The sequence below is a fragment of the Anoplophora glabripennis genome, unplaced genomic scaffold (assembly GCF_000390285.2).
Source record: "Anoplophora glabripennis isolate ALB-LARVAE unplaced genomic scaffold, Agla_2.0 scaffold619, whole genome shotgun sequence".
Classification (NCBI taxonomy): domain Eukaryota; kingdom Metazoa; phylum Arthropoda; class Insecta; order Coleoptera; family Cerambycidae; genus Anoplophora; species Anoplophora glabripennis.
The window spans coordinates 186,204-203,203 of NW_019416731.1; the positions used below are offsets into that span (position 1 = coordinate 186,204).

General features: G+C 33.0%; 1 protein-coding gene across 1 annotated transcript in view; it reads left to right on the forward strand.

Annotated features, from left to right (window-relative positions):
* The first annotated feature begins 1,710 nt into the window (after nucleotides 1-1,710).
* The window catches only part of LOC108910068 (propionyl-CoA carboxylase alpha chain, mitochondrial), a 33,385-nt gene continuing 18,095 nt past the window's right edge, over nucleotides 1,711-17,000 (forward strand). The window contains exons 1-3 of the mRNA XM_018714564.2: nucleotides 1,711-1,929; nucleotides 4,495-4,698; nucleotides 11,227-11,394. Coding sequence (XP_018570080.1) covers nucleotides 1,864-1,929; nucleotides 4,495-4,698; nucleotides 11,227-11,394 — 438 coding nt within the window. The 5' untranslated portion in view covers nucleotides 1,711-1,863. The remainder of the gene's footprint in view (nucleotides 1,930-4,494; nucleotides 4,699-11,226; nucleotides 11,395-17,000) is intronic.

The window sequence follows — 17,000 nt, forward strand, 5'->3', positions numbered from 1 at the left end:
GGAATGTTCCCTGTGCGAGCCAAATCGGGATTATTTCGCATCGTACAATGAGAAATCCGCGGGAACCGCCGTCGCAATTATTTAAGGCAGATGTGTGTAACTTTCGAGGAATATGGCGGTGGGCCTGGCCGTAAATTTGGATAATTGCCGGCTCAGACTCGTACTAGAAACCAGATCGGCGCAGGATGGCTGTTGCAGCGGACTAGACTGCGTTTTTTAGGGGGTGGATTTCTATTAGGGGGAAATTAATGGTTATACCGCCTTTTATTGTGCAATATTTATTACTGTGGCTTGCCTCTATTGCATTTATGGACGGGATTAGTGATTTCTTTATTTGTGTGTTTGGAATGGATTGGAATTGGTACTCAGCTTGACTGACTCTTTTTGTCCGTGAGATCATCAGATCTCAGATCAAGTCTGTAATGACAAAGTAAGGAGACCTTTATAATGAGGGTGGTACCATCTGCCGAAAAATTTTACTTAGGTGTGATAAATATAGTAATTTAATGAAGTTTTTATATTATATATTTAAATATATGAGCAAATTACCTATAATTGACCTTATTTATGCGCAGGTAATATATTTATAATCTCAAGATTCAGAGATACAGAACTTATCCAAAAAAAAAAATGAATTTACAGGGGATTCTTACAAAGACAATTTTGTAAAAAAAATCTAAAAGGGTAGTTCAAAAATGATTTAAAAATACACTTCTGCACGGCACTGGAAACTGGTCCACTGTAAAAATAAAATAATTTAACATACTGATGCTGCAACTGTTCAAAATTTTGTCCACCGACATGTAAACATATTTATTTGGAGCCGTCGTACACGGTTTCTACAAACTAACACAAATGTTGTCTAGTTTCACCATAACACAAATGTTGTTTTGCTTTACCATAACACAAATACTTCATCATAACACAAATTTTGTCTTGCTTCACCACAAATTAAAACGATAGCCATCAACTCGAGTTGCTATACAAATAAGCCATTTTTGGCACTTGAAAAAGTAATGTAAACACTACCGCAAAAACGTTAATACTTAAATTGGAATCGAATCGAAAAATTTTTAAAAATACCTATTTTATTTAAGTTTTTTATATACTACTACATACTATAATACGTTATAGATACAACCAAATATTATCCGCGAGTTTGAGATGCGCAGTGGCAACATTGCCAGACCAGCACCGGAGCTCATTCTCCGCGTTAAACGTCGAACATTGAACATCGGTATAGTCTGAGAAAAAGTTGTTTGAACTATGGAATTCAAATCACTGGTGAACCATAATGTGCTAAGCGCACAGTCATGAAAATGTACACAATATACTTAAATTTATGAGAGAAGAGGCACAAAATAGCGATGTATTAATTTCTTTCGAAACAGTGCAGCTTGTGTTTGCGTCACTCAAACAATATGTTACTAGTAAAATTGTTATTTTCACTTTGACAGACATAGAAAAGTTATACAATGAATTTTTGGACATAAAGCAGTTCACACGGATATGTCGTGTACGGCACGCTTTAGCCTAAGAGAAGGCCTTTGCCTTGACTTCAACATGAAGAGTACCCGACCGGTTTCAAGTGTCAATACCGACATGGCCAACGCGCTAGCCGTTCCGAAAGCGATTCCAGTTTCGGGCAACCAAAAAATAAAAATAAAAATCTCGACGCACCTTATCAGTACGTTAGTTGATAACAAGAGATAGATTTGGTGGGCGAGTCTGTGCCTCACTCCGAATCGTTTTCATTTCGGAGATAACTGTTTTGTAATCCTTTGAAATTGTTTATGTTGGACAATTGGACCGAGTGAGTGTGCTTTAGTGACAATCTGTGATAGCTTGAGAAAAGGTTTAACGATGGTGGTGGCACTGACTGTACCTAAGTTGTTCTTACAGAAATGTTTCAACATCGGCAAATACAAGGTATGTAAACATTAACGGAGGCTGTAAATAATTAAAATTAAATTTGTTATCAGTCAAGGAATTTTGAAGTTTAAATATATAATCAATATTTAATATTGCGCCGTAAAGATAAAGATCAATTGTTGTGATATATTTATATATTTGGTATGTTATTATCGAATTTTGAATGCTTCTTTTGAATGAAATAAACAGTATTTTATAGCGTTTATTGTTATTGGGAGAAAACATATTTTGCAATGTCGGGTTGTTCGGTGTGTACAGTTTAACTAGTAGTATATCTATGAAGAGAAATCTCTATAAGAAAATTACTGTCACCTTTCTATATAGTTGGAATTGTGACAAAGACATCATTTTATGAAAAAAAAACATCCAAAATTTTTACGACTTAAATCCTAGTAATCTCTGAAATGTCCCTGTAGCCACCAAGGGACAAGCTATATATTACAGTCAAAATAAAAGACAGAGATAGATAGGACATTTTACTGTACTGTTTTCTCCTAAATACATTATTTTTTAGATCACTGTTTGTTTTGAGAGATAAGTACATCCAATCTGCTATTTAATTACAACTTTTTATCTAAAAGTGGATCAGCGGTGTTATTCAACATTTCGCTATAAACATTTATGAGCAAATTAACTGTTTTTGAATAATTATGAAGAAAAATTGGAAAATATTTATTTAGCACAGTTTAAAACATATTATTTACACTTTTGATTAAGATAAATGGCCACAGAAACACGTACTGACCATTAAAAAGACTATTTTTGTCCTTGAAAATAAGTCAGAAATAAGAAACACCGAAATTACCTAACAAGTCTAGCAAACGTTATACAGAGTGTAAGAAGTACGACTGCCATAACTGCAGCACGAGATAGAGTAGTCATAAATGAACAAAAAAGTTGTATATTACGGCGCGTAAGATTAACAGTTTTCAAAATACAACGAGTATTAATATTGAGTAGTTTCATCACAACGTGACAACAGCGCTACACAGCCGATGCACACCACGTGTGCACGCGGCAGACTTGTCCTATGGAAAAAATGTAAACAACATTATTGTGAAACATTTAGTTCCAGTCCAAATAATCATACGTATTAAAAATAATTTAGGGACTTGCCAAAAAGCAAAATTCAGTAATTTTTAAACGCACAAGTAAAAAAAAACTACAACATAATATGCTCAAAATGTCGATTCATTTAAAGCCGTTTGACCTTGAAAATTTTCGCCTGCGGCGCTTTTTGCGTCAATCAGTGAATATGCTTCATCTATTCTCGATGTCACGAGCCACCACTGGTATGTTACCTTAATTAAAATAAACTACAAACGGAAGGACGCAACAGTACGCAAATGTCAATAGATTACAGAATGTAGTAGACTATTACATGAAAACCTAACCACTAATTTTTTTGGGCTAGCTTATTCCGCATCGTGACGTCACAGAGCGTTTTAATTATCCAGACGAATATCGACACTTCTTTTGTTTTTTTTTATATAACTAATTATCGTATACCTGTAAAAATTTGCAGATGTGGTTATAAGGCTATATTTAACAATTTTATGACGGTTAAACAAAATGTAGTTGTAATCAGAATAAGAGCAAAGGTCACCAGGATTAATGCTTTCTATGTACATGCAGGTACTTCGTGTGGGGATTTATTTATTTTTCATTTCTACAAGTACAGAATTGTATCATTTGCATAAAAACAGAACGATTCTTGCATTTACATTTACATGCATGTACCGTGTACTATGTTATTAACTTAAATCATTGCGATTATTCAAACAGAACAATTGTAAGTACTTATAGTAATTACTGGATGTCGACTGCTGTCATGTAAATACAAGTCTTGACGACGAGTTAAGTGGAAAACGTCTACAGAGGATTCTCCAGAAGTGTTTTTAAACAATGTATTTCTTTATTAGCTCTTGTATTTTTAGTTGATACAAAAGATATACAGGGTGATTCATTAACAATGGGAAATCCGAAAGCTAAAGATACTACACGTGAAATGGTGACCATTGGCACAAACATGCCTTATCCGAAAGTTGATAATTCCGGAAATACAAGGTGTTGAAAGTTAAAATTTTAAATCTTTTTTTGCGATTATTCTGAAAATATGTAGGTTAGGAACTTGAAAATTTGTGAAACTATGTTTTCTTAAGCGACAAATAAGATGAGTGTTGCAATTTTAGCGTTGCTCATAGAGGGCGCCACTTATGACCAATTTTACCGAAAATGTGGTTAATAACTTTTTACCCTGTATGTCTAACATAAAAGTTGATTCAATACCTGGAAGATTTTCCATTTTTCCATTAATTATGTATTCTTGTTTCATTTCACCCTGTATTTAAATAAATTTGTTGTTATTTCTAATGTTTCTTTCTAATGATCTTTGGAATGAATTTTTAGCCCTCTTTCCGTTTTTGAAAAAAATATATTATCATATGTATACGATACAAACTGGCAACTGTTACCAAAATAATACAAAAAAATAACAAAGTAGAGTAGATACAACCATGAATTATGCATATTCCTTCATCGAAACAACCACCTTTGTTCCAGCTACACCAGACCACCTCGGTAGTGTCCAGCGGCCTCCTCCAGCGGCGGGGCATCTACACCGTAGACCCCATCGACCCCGCCGAGCCCACTTTCGGCAAGATCCTGATAGCGAACAGGGGCGAGATAGCGTGCAGGATCATAAGCACAGCCAAGAGGATGGGCATCAAAACGGTCGCTGTCTACTCGGTAGCGGATTCCCAGTCTGTAAGTACATTAGGATATTTTAAAGGGCATCAATTATTCAGGATATTCCATTAGGCGATTTGAGGGGAGGGCGCCTACTTATTGTTATTATAATCGTAATACTACCAAAGACTGAGGGATATATACGGATGTAGCGGGTTGTAATGCTCTTAAATGTATTACGTAGCTTATTCTGTAAGTAGTAACTGTAATTTGGAATCGGATTTACCTCGTAAATGGAAAAATCTTTGATTTTGAAATAAATAAATGACATTGAAAGAACGTAATTTTTTTCCAATTGTCAGTATAAGTGGTAGTGCTGATTTTAAATTCATTTCAAAAGAAGGTCAATGTTATGTTCCTAACAATGGACGGTAACTTATCCAAGTATATAATAATTTTAACCTAGAGAAAACAGTGTATATATCTGGTAGATAAGATAGAAGCAAAACAATTTTACATATCCAAACATAAACAACATTATACAAACAATATAACAATATAATACCGTCAAACATAAGCAACGCTATACTTTCAAATCACAACTGACCCGAAAATAGAACATCTCTTAAACATCTCTTAAACATGGACGAAGAATATATTTTGAGTTCGGTAGGTACGGAATTGTACAATCGATAGACATCAAACGTGAAGCATCTCTCAAAAAGAGCAGAAGTATGAATAGGAGGAGAGATGGAACCCTTATTTCTTATATCAATATGATGTACATCACATCTGAATGTTATTTTGTTATATAGATATGGCGGTTTTTGCCTAGTGATAATTTTATGATAAAGAGTTAGAGAATTAAATTTTCTCCGATTTTTCATATTCAACCATTTAATATCAGATAGTTTGTGAGAAATATGCTGAAACTTTCTAATACCAAAAATGAAACGCAAGCATGCATTCTGTACCCTTTGAACGCGATTAGAAAGATCCACATCCAAAGAAGGTCCATACAATGGAGAACAGTAATTAAATTGTGAAAGAACCAAACTCTCACACAACATCTTTTTGGTGGCAACATTTAAATATCCTCTATGGGGATACAAACATCTTAAAGCTCCATATTCCCTCTGTATATATTTAGAAACTTGTTGACGGTACCTGAGAGTGCTGTCTAAAATAACACCTAAATTTTTAGCCGTTTCTGAAGCTGTTATTTGTTGCCCACATATTTCTAGATTAAAAGTATCCCTAAGTGTGTTTCTCATATTCCTATTACCAAAAATTAGCATAGCAGATTTTGTAGGATTCAGCAACAGATTGTGCTGCTCCGATATTGTACATAAAATCTTCCTCGTTTAGACGATTTTTGGCTAATTCATAATCATTTTTAGGAAAAAAATAATAAATTTGTGTGTCATCTGCATACATGTGAATTTTAGAATATTTTAAAAAAATAGGAAAAGAAGCTGTATACAAACTGAATAATAAGGGTCACAGAATGGAACCCTGTGGTACCCCACAGCTTCCTAGCTTAACAACCTGACCACGTCCAGTTAAATAGCTTTCTAACAGTTGCAGACTTCCATCGTCTAGTCCAATTGACTTTAGCAATGCCAACAACACTGCATGATTAACCGTGTCAAAGGCCTTGCTGAAGTCAAGAAGCACCAATACCGTCATCAAATCTACATCTGTGGCTCTAATTATGTCATCTGTAATATTCAGTAGCGCTGTGGTACAGCTAAACCCTGGGCGAAAACCCGATTGCTCAAAAGGCAAAATATCATTAATATCAATGAAGCTACGAAGTTGTTTCTCCATGACTTTTTCGACTATTTTTGACAAGCAAGACAATATACTTATAGGTCTAAGATCCTTCCATTCACTAGGATTATTTACTTTTGGTAAGGGTATGACCAACGCCTCTTTCCATAAAGAGGGAAATTGCGATTCTAGAAATACAGAGTTAACAATATTAACAATAACCGGCAAAATATAGGGACAACATATTTTAATAAAATTTATACCAAAACCATCACCACCAACTGCATTAGACCTAATCTGACCGATAATAATTGAACGTATGTCAGTTTCATTGACAAGCTTAAAAGAAAATCTAGGATGAGTCCTTACTTTACTTAAATAGTAATTAACTATATCATTGTCAGTAAGCTGCATGTTAGGTATACTATCAATAAAATAATTATTAATACTATCTGCATTATTGAGATGAGATGGAAGAGAAGTACTTTTTTGATGTTTGACGTTTAACAACTTCAATTTTTTCCATAAATCCTTAGTAGAATAATTATTAGATATATGATTAAAATATGCTTTCTTTTCATTGGTGACAGAATGATTTGTGTAATTACGTAGGTCTTTATAATAATCCCAATCAGTCGGTTCTTTAAAATTTAGCCTTAGCTTTGTCCCGTAAATTCATGAGTAACTTTATATTATCAGTTAGCCATGGACAACACTTTCTTGTGATGCGGACCGTTCTTAATGGGAAATGCTTGTCATATAGCATTAGCAATTTTTTATTTAGATAGTTTATTTTATCATTAATATGGCTGATGTGAAATATATTTTCTAAAGTTAAATTAGTTAAATCATTATTAAAAGCAATTTCGTTATAATTATTCCAACTTCTAAACGTATACAAAAATGGTTCAATTTTAGAGGGAGCCAAGTTAACAAGAAAACTAATCATATCATGGTTCGACAAGTTTAACCCACCTACATCAGCAATAGTACATTTAATGTCCGAGGTCAGAATTATATCTATAAGGGAAGCAGAAGTATTAGTTACATGAGTCGCCTGACTTACAATTTGGTGAACATCTAGAGATTCAATCTTAGTATTGAGGTAAACAGTGGATGGTTCATCAATTTTGAACAAGTCAATATTGATATCACCCAGACAATAAATGTCCTCAACAGTTTGCATGCATAAAGAAACGGATACCTCAAGAGCATCAACAAAAAATTTATATTTCATCTTTGGAGGTCTGTAAAATACGCCAATAGCATAACATTTGCCATTAAGTTTGATAGAAATCCAAAGTTGTTCAATACTAACATTTGTTTCAATAATTTCAAAGTTAATATTATTTCGTAAATAAAAAGCCACACCTCCTCCTCTGGATTGCCTATCAGTTCTAACCAGCTTATATCCATGAATCTCCAATAAATCATTCGATATGTTAGAATTGTACCAAGTTTCCGTTAAGCAAAAAACATCAATACTTGAGTTTAAAAGATATTCTTTGAACGCAAAGAATTTGGGAAGCAAAGAACAAATATTTAAATGCGAAATTAACATGCATTATAATATTACTATTCCTAAGGTAAATATCGTATCTAAATATAATTTGAAAGAAATATTAGTTTTTTGTAAGTTGAACAGAAATAAAGGCTTATCTTAAATAAAAAAAAATAGTGTCAAATATACAGGCTGTTACAAATTCGCTTCTCACTACAGGGATCTCGGAAACGCTAAGAGCTACGAAGTAGCTTAAATGGGGGCAAAGTTGCATAATCAAGGGACCAACAATATGCCTCTAAAAAATTAAGGCTAACATGATTAGTTTTCGAAATATTTGAAAAAAAACCGAAATTTTGGAAATCCGTTTTTGTCTAATTTCAGTTTAAATAACTAGATGAATTTCACAGGTTCTAACGACACTTATAGTGTACGATAATTCAATAAACAAATAAATCTAAATAAAATATTTAGATAAATTTGGAACAAATACACTGAAGATCAATTTTTCGAGACAAAACGTCTGAGTCTGGTTCGGACTGAGACAGTACAGTATTGGGGATCATGAAGGCTTGCAAAACATGTAATAAAATTTCCAGGGTCGTATTTAAAAAAATTAAGTTGATGATGGTCCTGGTAAGACGAATCGTTACATATAAAAATTTGTTATGTGATTCGATAGAAGGCAAAAAGTGGCCATGAGAAAGTGTTCTTCTTTTTTCTATATCATCTCAAATAAGGCTGAAATTAAACAAAATTGGATTTCCAAAATTACGCTTCTTTTCAAATATTTCGAAAACTAATCATGTTAGCCTTGATTTTTTTAGAGGCATAATGTTGGCCCCTTGATTACGCAACTTTGACCCCATTTAAGCTACTTCGTACCTCTTACCGTTTCCGAGATCCCTGTAGTGCGAAGCGAATTTGTAACAGCCTGTATAGTAGGTACTAACTAAATCTCATATCAGAAATATTTTTTGTAAATAGAATTTTTTTAAATAGGTACCTATTAACTAAACCACAATAATACGAAGAAGCATTTTTGGAACCACTGATTTCAAATTGCTATACATAAAGATATAGAGTTAATTCAGAGTTTTTATCAGAAGTCCCCAAAAATACTGCATTTTCACAAAAATATGTTGCTGAAGAGAAAACTAAAGTGCAACTAACGGTAACTAAAATTGAACTAGTAATGTTTCTGTTTGTCACAAAAAATGGAACGAAAAAACGGACCGCGCTCTATCTGCGACCACAACTATTCACCTCTTTTTATATATAGGACCATTCCAGAGATTTTCAAAAAGCTTTAACAATTTTGATTATTATTTTGCGATTTGAACAGTTTTCATTATCGAAAATGATTATTGCATTTCACTTACAATTATAAAATTCTCCCCATCTTTGTAACTACCTTGTATAACAGAATGTTTTTATTTGAAGTAGGAATCAAAGAAAGTGATGGAATTTTCAAAGTATTCAGTAACGGTATCTACCAGTATCTATATGGTTGATATAATTAATTATTTATTCTGTAAACTTTTACCTTTATTTTGTTAAAAAAGACCTAAAAAATCACCCCCTTTTTTATTGGAACATACTTGAGGACCATTCTGTATATTAATTATCCAAATTTTAAAAGAGTAGTTCGATAAATTTTCTATGTATGGGATCTATGTTTGAAACAGTTTGAGAACCCCTGAAAAGGGAAATTAATGAGAAATTTTATATACTCGTTTTAAATTTCTCAAAAATATTACCTCAAAATATTTTACGGATGACGGTTCGAGATAATAAACCATATCTTAAATGCAGATTGTAGTTAAACACGTTGTGGTTAATACTCCAAGAAACTGTCAGATTCCAGAGATACCAAATCTGTATTTACATATTCTCTAATCCTTAAATTTTTTTGCTTGATATTATTTTGGTGATATCTCTCTTAATATTAAAGAGAAAGAGAAAAACGGAATTGATATATGCACGATGTACCATTTAAAAAAAACTTATTGCAATATCTTCTTAGAGAAGTACTTTCAAGAAAAAATTTTAGACAAAAGTTATAGGTTTCCGAGGGGGGACATTCAGTTTGGAACTTGACTATGACACAAAAGTCATAGTCAAGTAAGGTTCGGAATAAGATTCTGCGATATTTTTCTGGAAAGCATCTACGACGAAGGATTTTGCTTGATAGTTTTATGGTTTAATGGAATTATACGATGATAAACTTGTCCATAACCTGGAGGACAACCTTGAAGGTTCTTTGAAGGTCAAATCAAGTTACGAAATAGAAGAACCCTTGCAGTCTCATTAAGTTAAGGCAAAATCGTTATGGCCCAGCCAGTCAAGGCAAGATCTCTTCGACTCGGCTGGTCGAATCATAATGACCTTGCCTTGACTGGCCGGGTTAAAGCGATCTGACTTTGACTGGCTGGGCCATAACGATCTTGCTTTAACTTAGTGGGGTTGCAAACAGGGTTCTCCTATTTCGTAACTTGATTTGACCTTCAAAGTACTTGGCCTCTAGAACATGGTCAAGATCATCATGGTATGATCCCTTCAAACCATAAAACTTTCAACCAGAATCCTTCGTCGTAAGTGCTTTCCTGAAAAATATCACAAAATCTTATTCAGAACCTTATTTGACCCTAAAATAACCCTTTAGGGTCACTTTGACCCATAACGTAAAGACATCTGATCGTAAAATTTTCCTCTCTATCCATTTCCGATGTTAGAAATATATTTATCGCATCTAAAAATCCAAGTTGACCTTCAAATAGCCTTCACGGTTGTCAAGGTCACCATCGAATGTCCCCCTCAGAACCCTACAACTTTTGTCTAAAAAGGTGATTGAAGGTGCTTTTCTAAGAAAATATTGCAATGCATTATTTAAAATGGGACACCGTGTACATATATCTCTGAAATGCAATGCTTAGTTGTCATTTAAATAAAAAAAAAAAACGATTTCTTGTGAAAATTTAGTGAATAAATAATATTTCATTTTTCCATTATCTCCAAAGACAAAGAAGTAACTGTCGAATCTAACATTTTCTCGTAATGACCCTGATATTTTTTGAAGGTACTATTATTTAATTATTGTTACTGACGTCATTTCATCTTTACGCTAAGAGCTCGACATCTTGTATTCGGTAACGGCTTTCCATAAATATTTACACAAAGCCAAGATATCTTCATGTTCCGGTGCTACGGGGCCGCCTTTGCATTGTAAAATAAACTTTTACGAGGCCATTGCAGGAGCGATTCCCGTTTTCATCACCTTGGCAGTTCCGGATAACCGTTTTTATCTGGCTAATTATTTTTTTTTGTCGCAGATGCACGTGAAGCTGGCGGACGAGAGGGTGTTCATAGGCGAATCTCCGGCCTCGCAGTCTTATTTAGATAAGGCGAAAATTATGGACGCAGTCAAGAAGACAGAGGCGGAGGCCGTCCATCCCGGGTACGGGTTCCTCTCGGAGAACGCTGCCTTCGTGGGGATGCTGGTAAGGACGTCACTTATCATAAGTTTGTTTTTTCAAATTACGCCATGAAAAGTCATACCCCGCCGCTGGACATACCTAACCTAACCTCAAACAACGGAGCGTTATAACTGCAACGCTTGCACACTTGGGAACTACGGTATGCACTGTTGCCAAATCTCGTAATTAAAAAGCAAATTTTGTTAAAAAGGAAACTTCCACGCCACCAGTCTGCTCGAAGTACTGCCCTTTGACAGGTTAATTTTATTCAAAGGGTGTTCACGATTGAATTTCGTTGCTGTTTTGTTTACTTGAGATTAATTTAATATGTCTAGCACCGATTGGCTTCCAAAGTGGCTGAACGAGAAAAAAATAGTAGAAACATAAGTACAGTATTTTGTCTAGATTTCATAACTTTTGAATATTACCTGTTTTAACTTTCCTAATCGCGTCCCTATCTAATTTACGTAGTGACAGTAATATAGTTCAGCTAATCTAGGTCAAGGTCAGAGGTTATTGACACTGAGATTCACATATTGTACACGGTGTCCCATTTTAAATAACGCATTACAATATCTTCATAAAGAAGCACTTTCAAGAAAAAGTTTTTAGACAAAAGTTGTAGGGCAGTTAGGGGGACATTCGATGGTGACCTTGACTTTGACACAAAGGTCAACCATAGAGGTCAAATGAAGGTCAATTTAAATTTTTAGATATGATAGATATATTTCTGACATAAAATATGGATAGAGCGGAAAATTTTATCTTTATGTTACGGGTCAAATTGACCCTAAAAATCAAGAGTCAAATAAAGTTCTGAATAAGATTTTGCGATATTTTTCGGAAAAGCACTTACGACGAATGATTCTGGCTGAAGGTTTTAGGGTTTGATGGGATCATACGATGGTGACCTTGCCATGACCTTGAGGTCAAGATTGAAGGTTCTTTGAAGGTCAAATCAAGTTAAGAAATAGGAGAACCCTGTTTGTAGCCCCATTAAATTAAGGCAAGATCGTTATGGCTCAGCCAATCAACGCAAAATCGGTTCGACCCGGCTGGCCGGATCATAGTGACTTTGCTTTGACTGGCCTGGTTTTTATTGTGGCAATGTGGCAAAAATAATTATTGTAAATAATAAATTGGTTTTATTTACAATTAGTGACGTATCACTATTTATTAATATTTAATAATTCGTATAAAAAATTTAATTTTTCTCTAAGGCAATGTTTTGATATCAAAAAATATGGTAACTTTAAAATAACACGTGGCTAAGCCGTACAAAAGCATTCTGCTTTACTAAATTATTTTCCATTGTCGCTCTCTAAAGGTTTTAAAAAGTGAACAATTGACAACGCTGATTGATACAACTTACCGTGCTAATTTTGGGGGACTTAGTAATTAAAGTGCAGTTTAAAAAATTTATTATAACTCGACTATTTATTTGATTAAATAAATACACCCTGTACAGAAGGGCCTAAAATATACAGGGTGTAACCTTGAAAGGGGGTCGTAACGGAAGCTACCATCTTTGACATTTAGAATCATAGAATATGTTTGTTTTCTCAAGTTCCGGCGCGAAATCTAAGTTTTTTAACCTTTTTTTCGTAATTTTCATACCCCACTGCTGGACAGGATAATATAACCTCAATTGGGAGATACTGTTAACATATATCATGGTATTTTATTTATGTACACTTTTTTCCATAATATCGCACAGGAATTTAACAATGAAGACACACAAACACATCATACCGTCACAAAACACTGAAATAAATAACTTTCAAGCAGTCCAGTTGACGAAAGCTTAAAACATCGTGATTGTGATCATTTTCCATAAAACTCAAAACTTCTTCAAAAATCGACTACAAATGTGTTAAAGAACAAACAGTACATTAAAATGCACAAGCGCTGCATAGTGAGGCACAGTGTTAGTAACAATTCACAAAAAATGATTTTTTATTTGTTTCTCTTCAATATCTTTGTTGAATCGTACTGTGCGAAGAAAATGTAAGAGACCATTTTTGTTTTAAATAAAATTTTCTCTAAGGTAATATCGCTCTATTTTTTTTTATTACAAACATTTTGCTAACTACAAAAAATTGCAAAAATCGATGTTTTTCTTGAAACTTGTCAATTTTCTAAAAATTGCTTGTTATATTTATAACTTTTACTTGTTTTAAACAATTTTCGTTACAATTCGTAATACCATAATTACTAATGACATTTATCTGAAGCATGGCAACTTGATTAATTACAGAAAGAATTATCAAAAATTTGATGTTCAATAAAACTTACACTTATCGGCTTGAATAATGTGTACATAATTTTTTTCTGATATTGTTTCTCCTTCCAACAATGTTTAAATTTCTGTGATGACCAGCAAGGGAAAAAAGTTATGAACAAAACAAATTTTGAGTTCTAGGTAAAGTGCCCTCTAGCGGTGCATAATGGAAGTTTTCTCTGACTTTTCCTATAGAGCTTGATCTACTTAGTGGGTGTGCCAAATGAGAGACTAATCGAACTTGAATTAAATAAGTTATTGAAAGAGTAAAATAAAAAAAATTTGAACTTTGACAAGCTATAACTTGCAAACGATAGACAATTCGAAAATAATTTTTATTACATACTGCTATTGTTTTAATCCCTAGAATCACCTCCCGGAGTTTCTTTCCTGACGGCCTTTCAGAACACCCTGTATGCGATCATAGATTTTTACGCGAACGAAAAGCTTCGTTTTCAGCATAGAAATTAGATTTTTTTTAATTCTTATTCTTATATTTAACTAACTGAAATGTTTCAAATTTCCGCTACGGCAGAAAGCTGGAGCTGAAAGAAAGCATTTTTCATAAAACACTTGTTTCAAAATCTCGACCAACAAGTAAGAATATGAAACAACAGACTGTTTCAGGCAAACCTAGCGACCTCTATGGTACATAAGACGTAAGGCTATGTTCATTTCTAGTTGCCCCAAAAACTTTTCTATATCAAATTTTACTGAAAAATTTAAAAAATAACAGAATTATATATAAATGGAATAAACGCAAGAAGCTACATTTGAAGTGCATGAAGTCCATTCGCTCTTGGACACCCTGTATGTAAAAAATAAACAACAATATCTGTAAATGAAAAATCGAATACATGTCACTCTATTTTTAAATAAATTGATCCGAAGATAAACTTTAACCCCCTGTCATACTTTTTCTATAAAGTTTTTGGCAAATTTTCAATATGAATGATATAGCTATTTCTAAATGAGAAACAATTTCCGTATGACTAATTTCATACAATCCTTACATCTTCAAACGACATAAATATATTTTTAATATTAAAATTTATTATCAGTTTATAATAGTCCCCCAATAAACTAATAAGATATTCTCATTAGAATCGCTCATTATGCCATTTTTACTTGTTTGTTTAACTTCATTATTTATGTAAAACGTAGTTGTTAAAAGCAAATTAATAAATAAACTAATAAGATATTCTCATTAGAATCGCTAATAATACCATTTTTGCTTGTTTGTTTACCTTCATAATTTCTGTAAAACGTGGATGTTAAAAGCAAATTATTAACTTATCTATAAATATTGATACGGCTTCATCAAATTGACATAAATAGGCCAGGAAAAGAGCTGGGAAATGACCATTTCGCGACTTTTTGTTTCGGCGAGCTGAATGTATCACTATAGATGCTAAATATTATGTACAATAACATATTAGTTTCCACAGTCATAAAAATGGGGAGAAGATTGTTTACAGGGTGGTTAATTGTATAATTTTTACGTAAATTCACGTTTTTCGCTTATAACTTTTTTCCGTTCATTGCCACGAGAAAACAGTAAAGTACTGTTTTTTCGTCTTCAAAAGACCTACAAAGCTAGCATCAAAAAATACTGATTAGATAAAAAGTTATAAACAGAAGAAGTTTATTTATGACTTTCTCACACGAAATCTGGAATCGGTAAGTTGAATAGTTTAAAAGTTATGGCCTTATAAACAAATTAACTAATTGTTAGTCTGGACTATCCCGAGCATCTTCCACAATCGCACTGATATTTTTCATGGTAGAATAATACATTGAAATCTATCATTTTTTTTTCTTAAATTTCAAATTTGCAACCTGGAAATTTTATTTATTTTTTAGCCTTAGTTGCAAAATGAAATATACGACGCACGCGCGTAATATAGTTATATATTATTACATATTCGGAAAGCTTATGAAAAGAGCTTTAAGTTAAAAAAAAAGATTTGTTGAAAAACAACGGAGTTACAGACTGTTTCTCGTGAAAATGAACGGAAAAAAGTTATAAACGAAAAATGTGCATTTACGTAAAAATTATACAATTAACCAGATTGTAAACAATCTTCCCCACATTTTTATGACTGTGGAAACTGATATGTTATTGTACATAATATTTAGCATCTATAGTAATAAATTCAGCTTGCCGAAACAAAAAGTCACGTCAACTTTATATTTCCTGGCATATTAAAGAGTTGTTATAGCCTCAACGTCAAGAAAATGGATATGACTATTTCGTAATATCATCAACTGAAAAGAAATTTATTTATTTTATTTATTTATTTATTTATTTATCAATACAATATCCAACGAGCGATAAAGCCCAGTTACAGGATAAGGAGAAGACACATAAAATACACTACATACATAAGTTAAAAAACATTAAAAAGAAAAAAAAATAACAGTCACTAATTAAAAACAGACAATAGACAAAACTAAAGTACAATAAAAGTCACAAAATAAAATCAGTTGCGTACATTATAAACCTGCTTAATACAACTGATGGTAGAACAGAATAAATCTAACCGTGATTCAACTTCTAGGTAGCTGGCACACATCTGATGAAAAGGCGCTGCTTTGTACAAATTTGTTCGACCTTTTTTTAATTCCAAAAGATGCCTATTTCTAGCATTCACTCGAGGAACATGGAAATCTACTAGTCTCAACAAGTTCTCACATTTTAATAAATTATTGAGCAATTTAAACAAAAATATAACAGAATACATTTTTCGGCGTTCTGCGAGACTGCACATGAAGCGTTCGAAAAATGCCTCCTGCGGAAAGCCCCTCGGCGGGTAGTGACCATCAAGCGCGAACACCGCTAGCATGGAGACTATATAAGGAGCCCGAACTCCATGTAAACAAAAATCTTACAAAAATAAGAGGGCGCTAGTGTTCCATATGTCCCATATGTAGAAAGGGGGATAAAAAAGCGGCAGTTTGAATTATAAATCAATCATGTCATTTTTGTAATGTGTTAAAAATTTTAAAATAAATAATGTAAGCTACTTTGAATTATATAAATCATGAAAATATGTCATTCCGGACTGTAATTAAACTAAATAGATAATAAAAAATATTAGCTTTATGAGAAGAATTTGGTGTTCGTAGAAAGAAACTAGTTTTCAAGGAATTTATGACGTGATCTTGTTAATATTAACCTATAAGTAAGGTTTATGTTTTTGATAATTACTTTGTTAAAGATTTTAGTTTAATGTTAGTAAAAAATAGTCACATTTTATACAGGAAGTTGCCTTTAAAATAATAGTAATTCTTGTATTATTAATATGGAATTTTTACTTGTGGTAATAAAAAATAGAATATAAAAAAA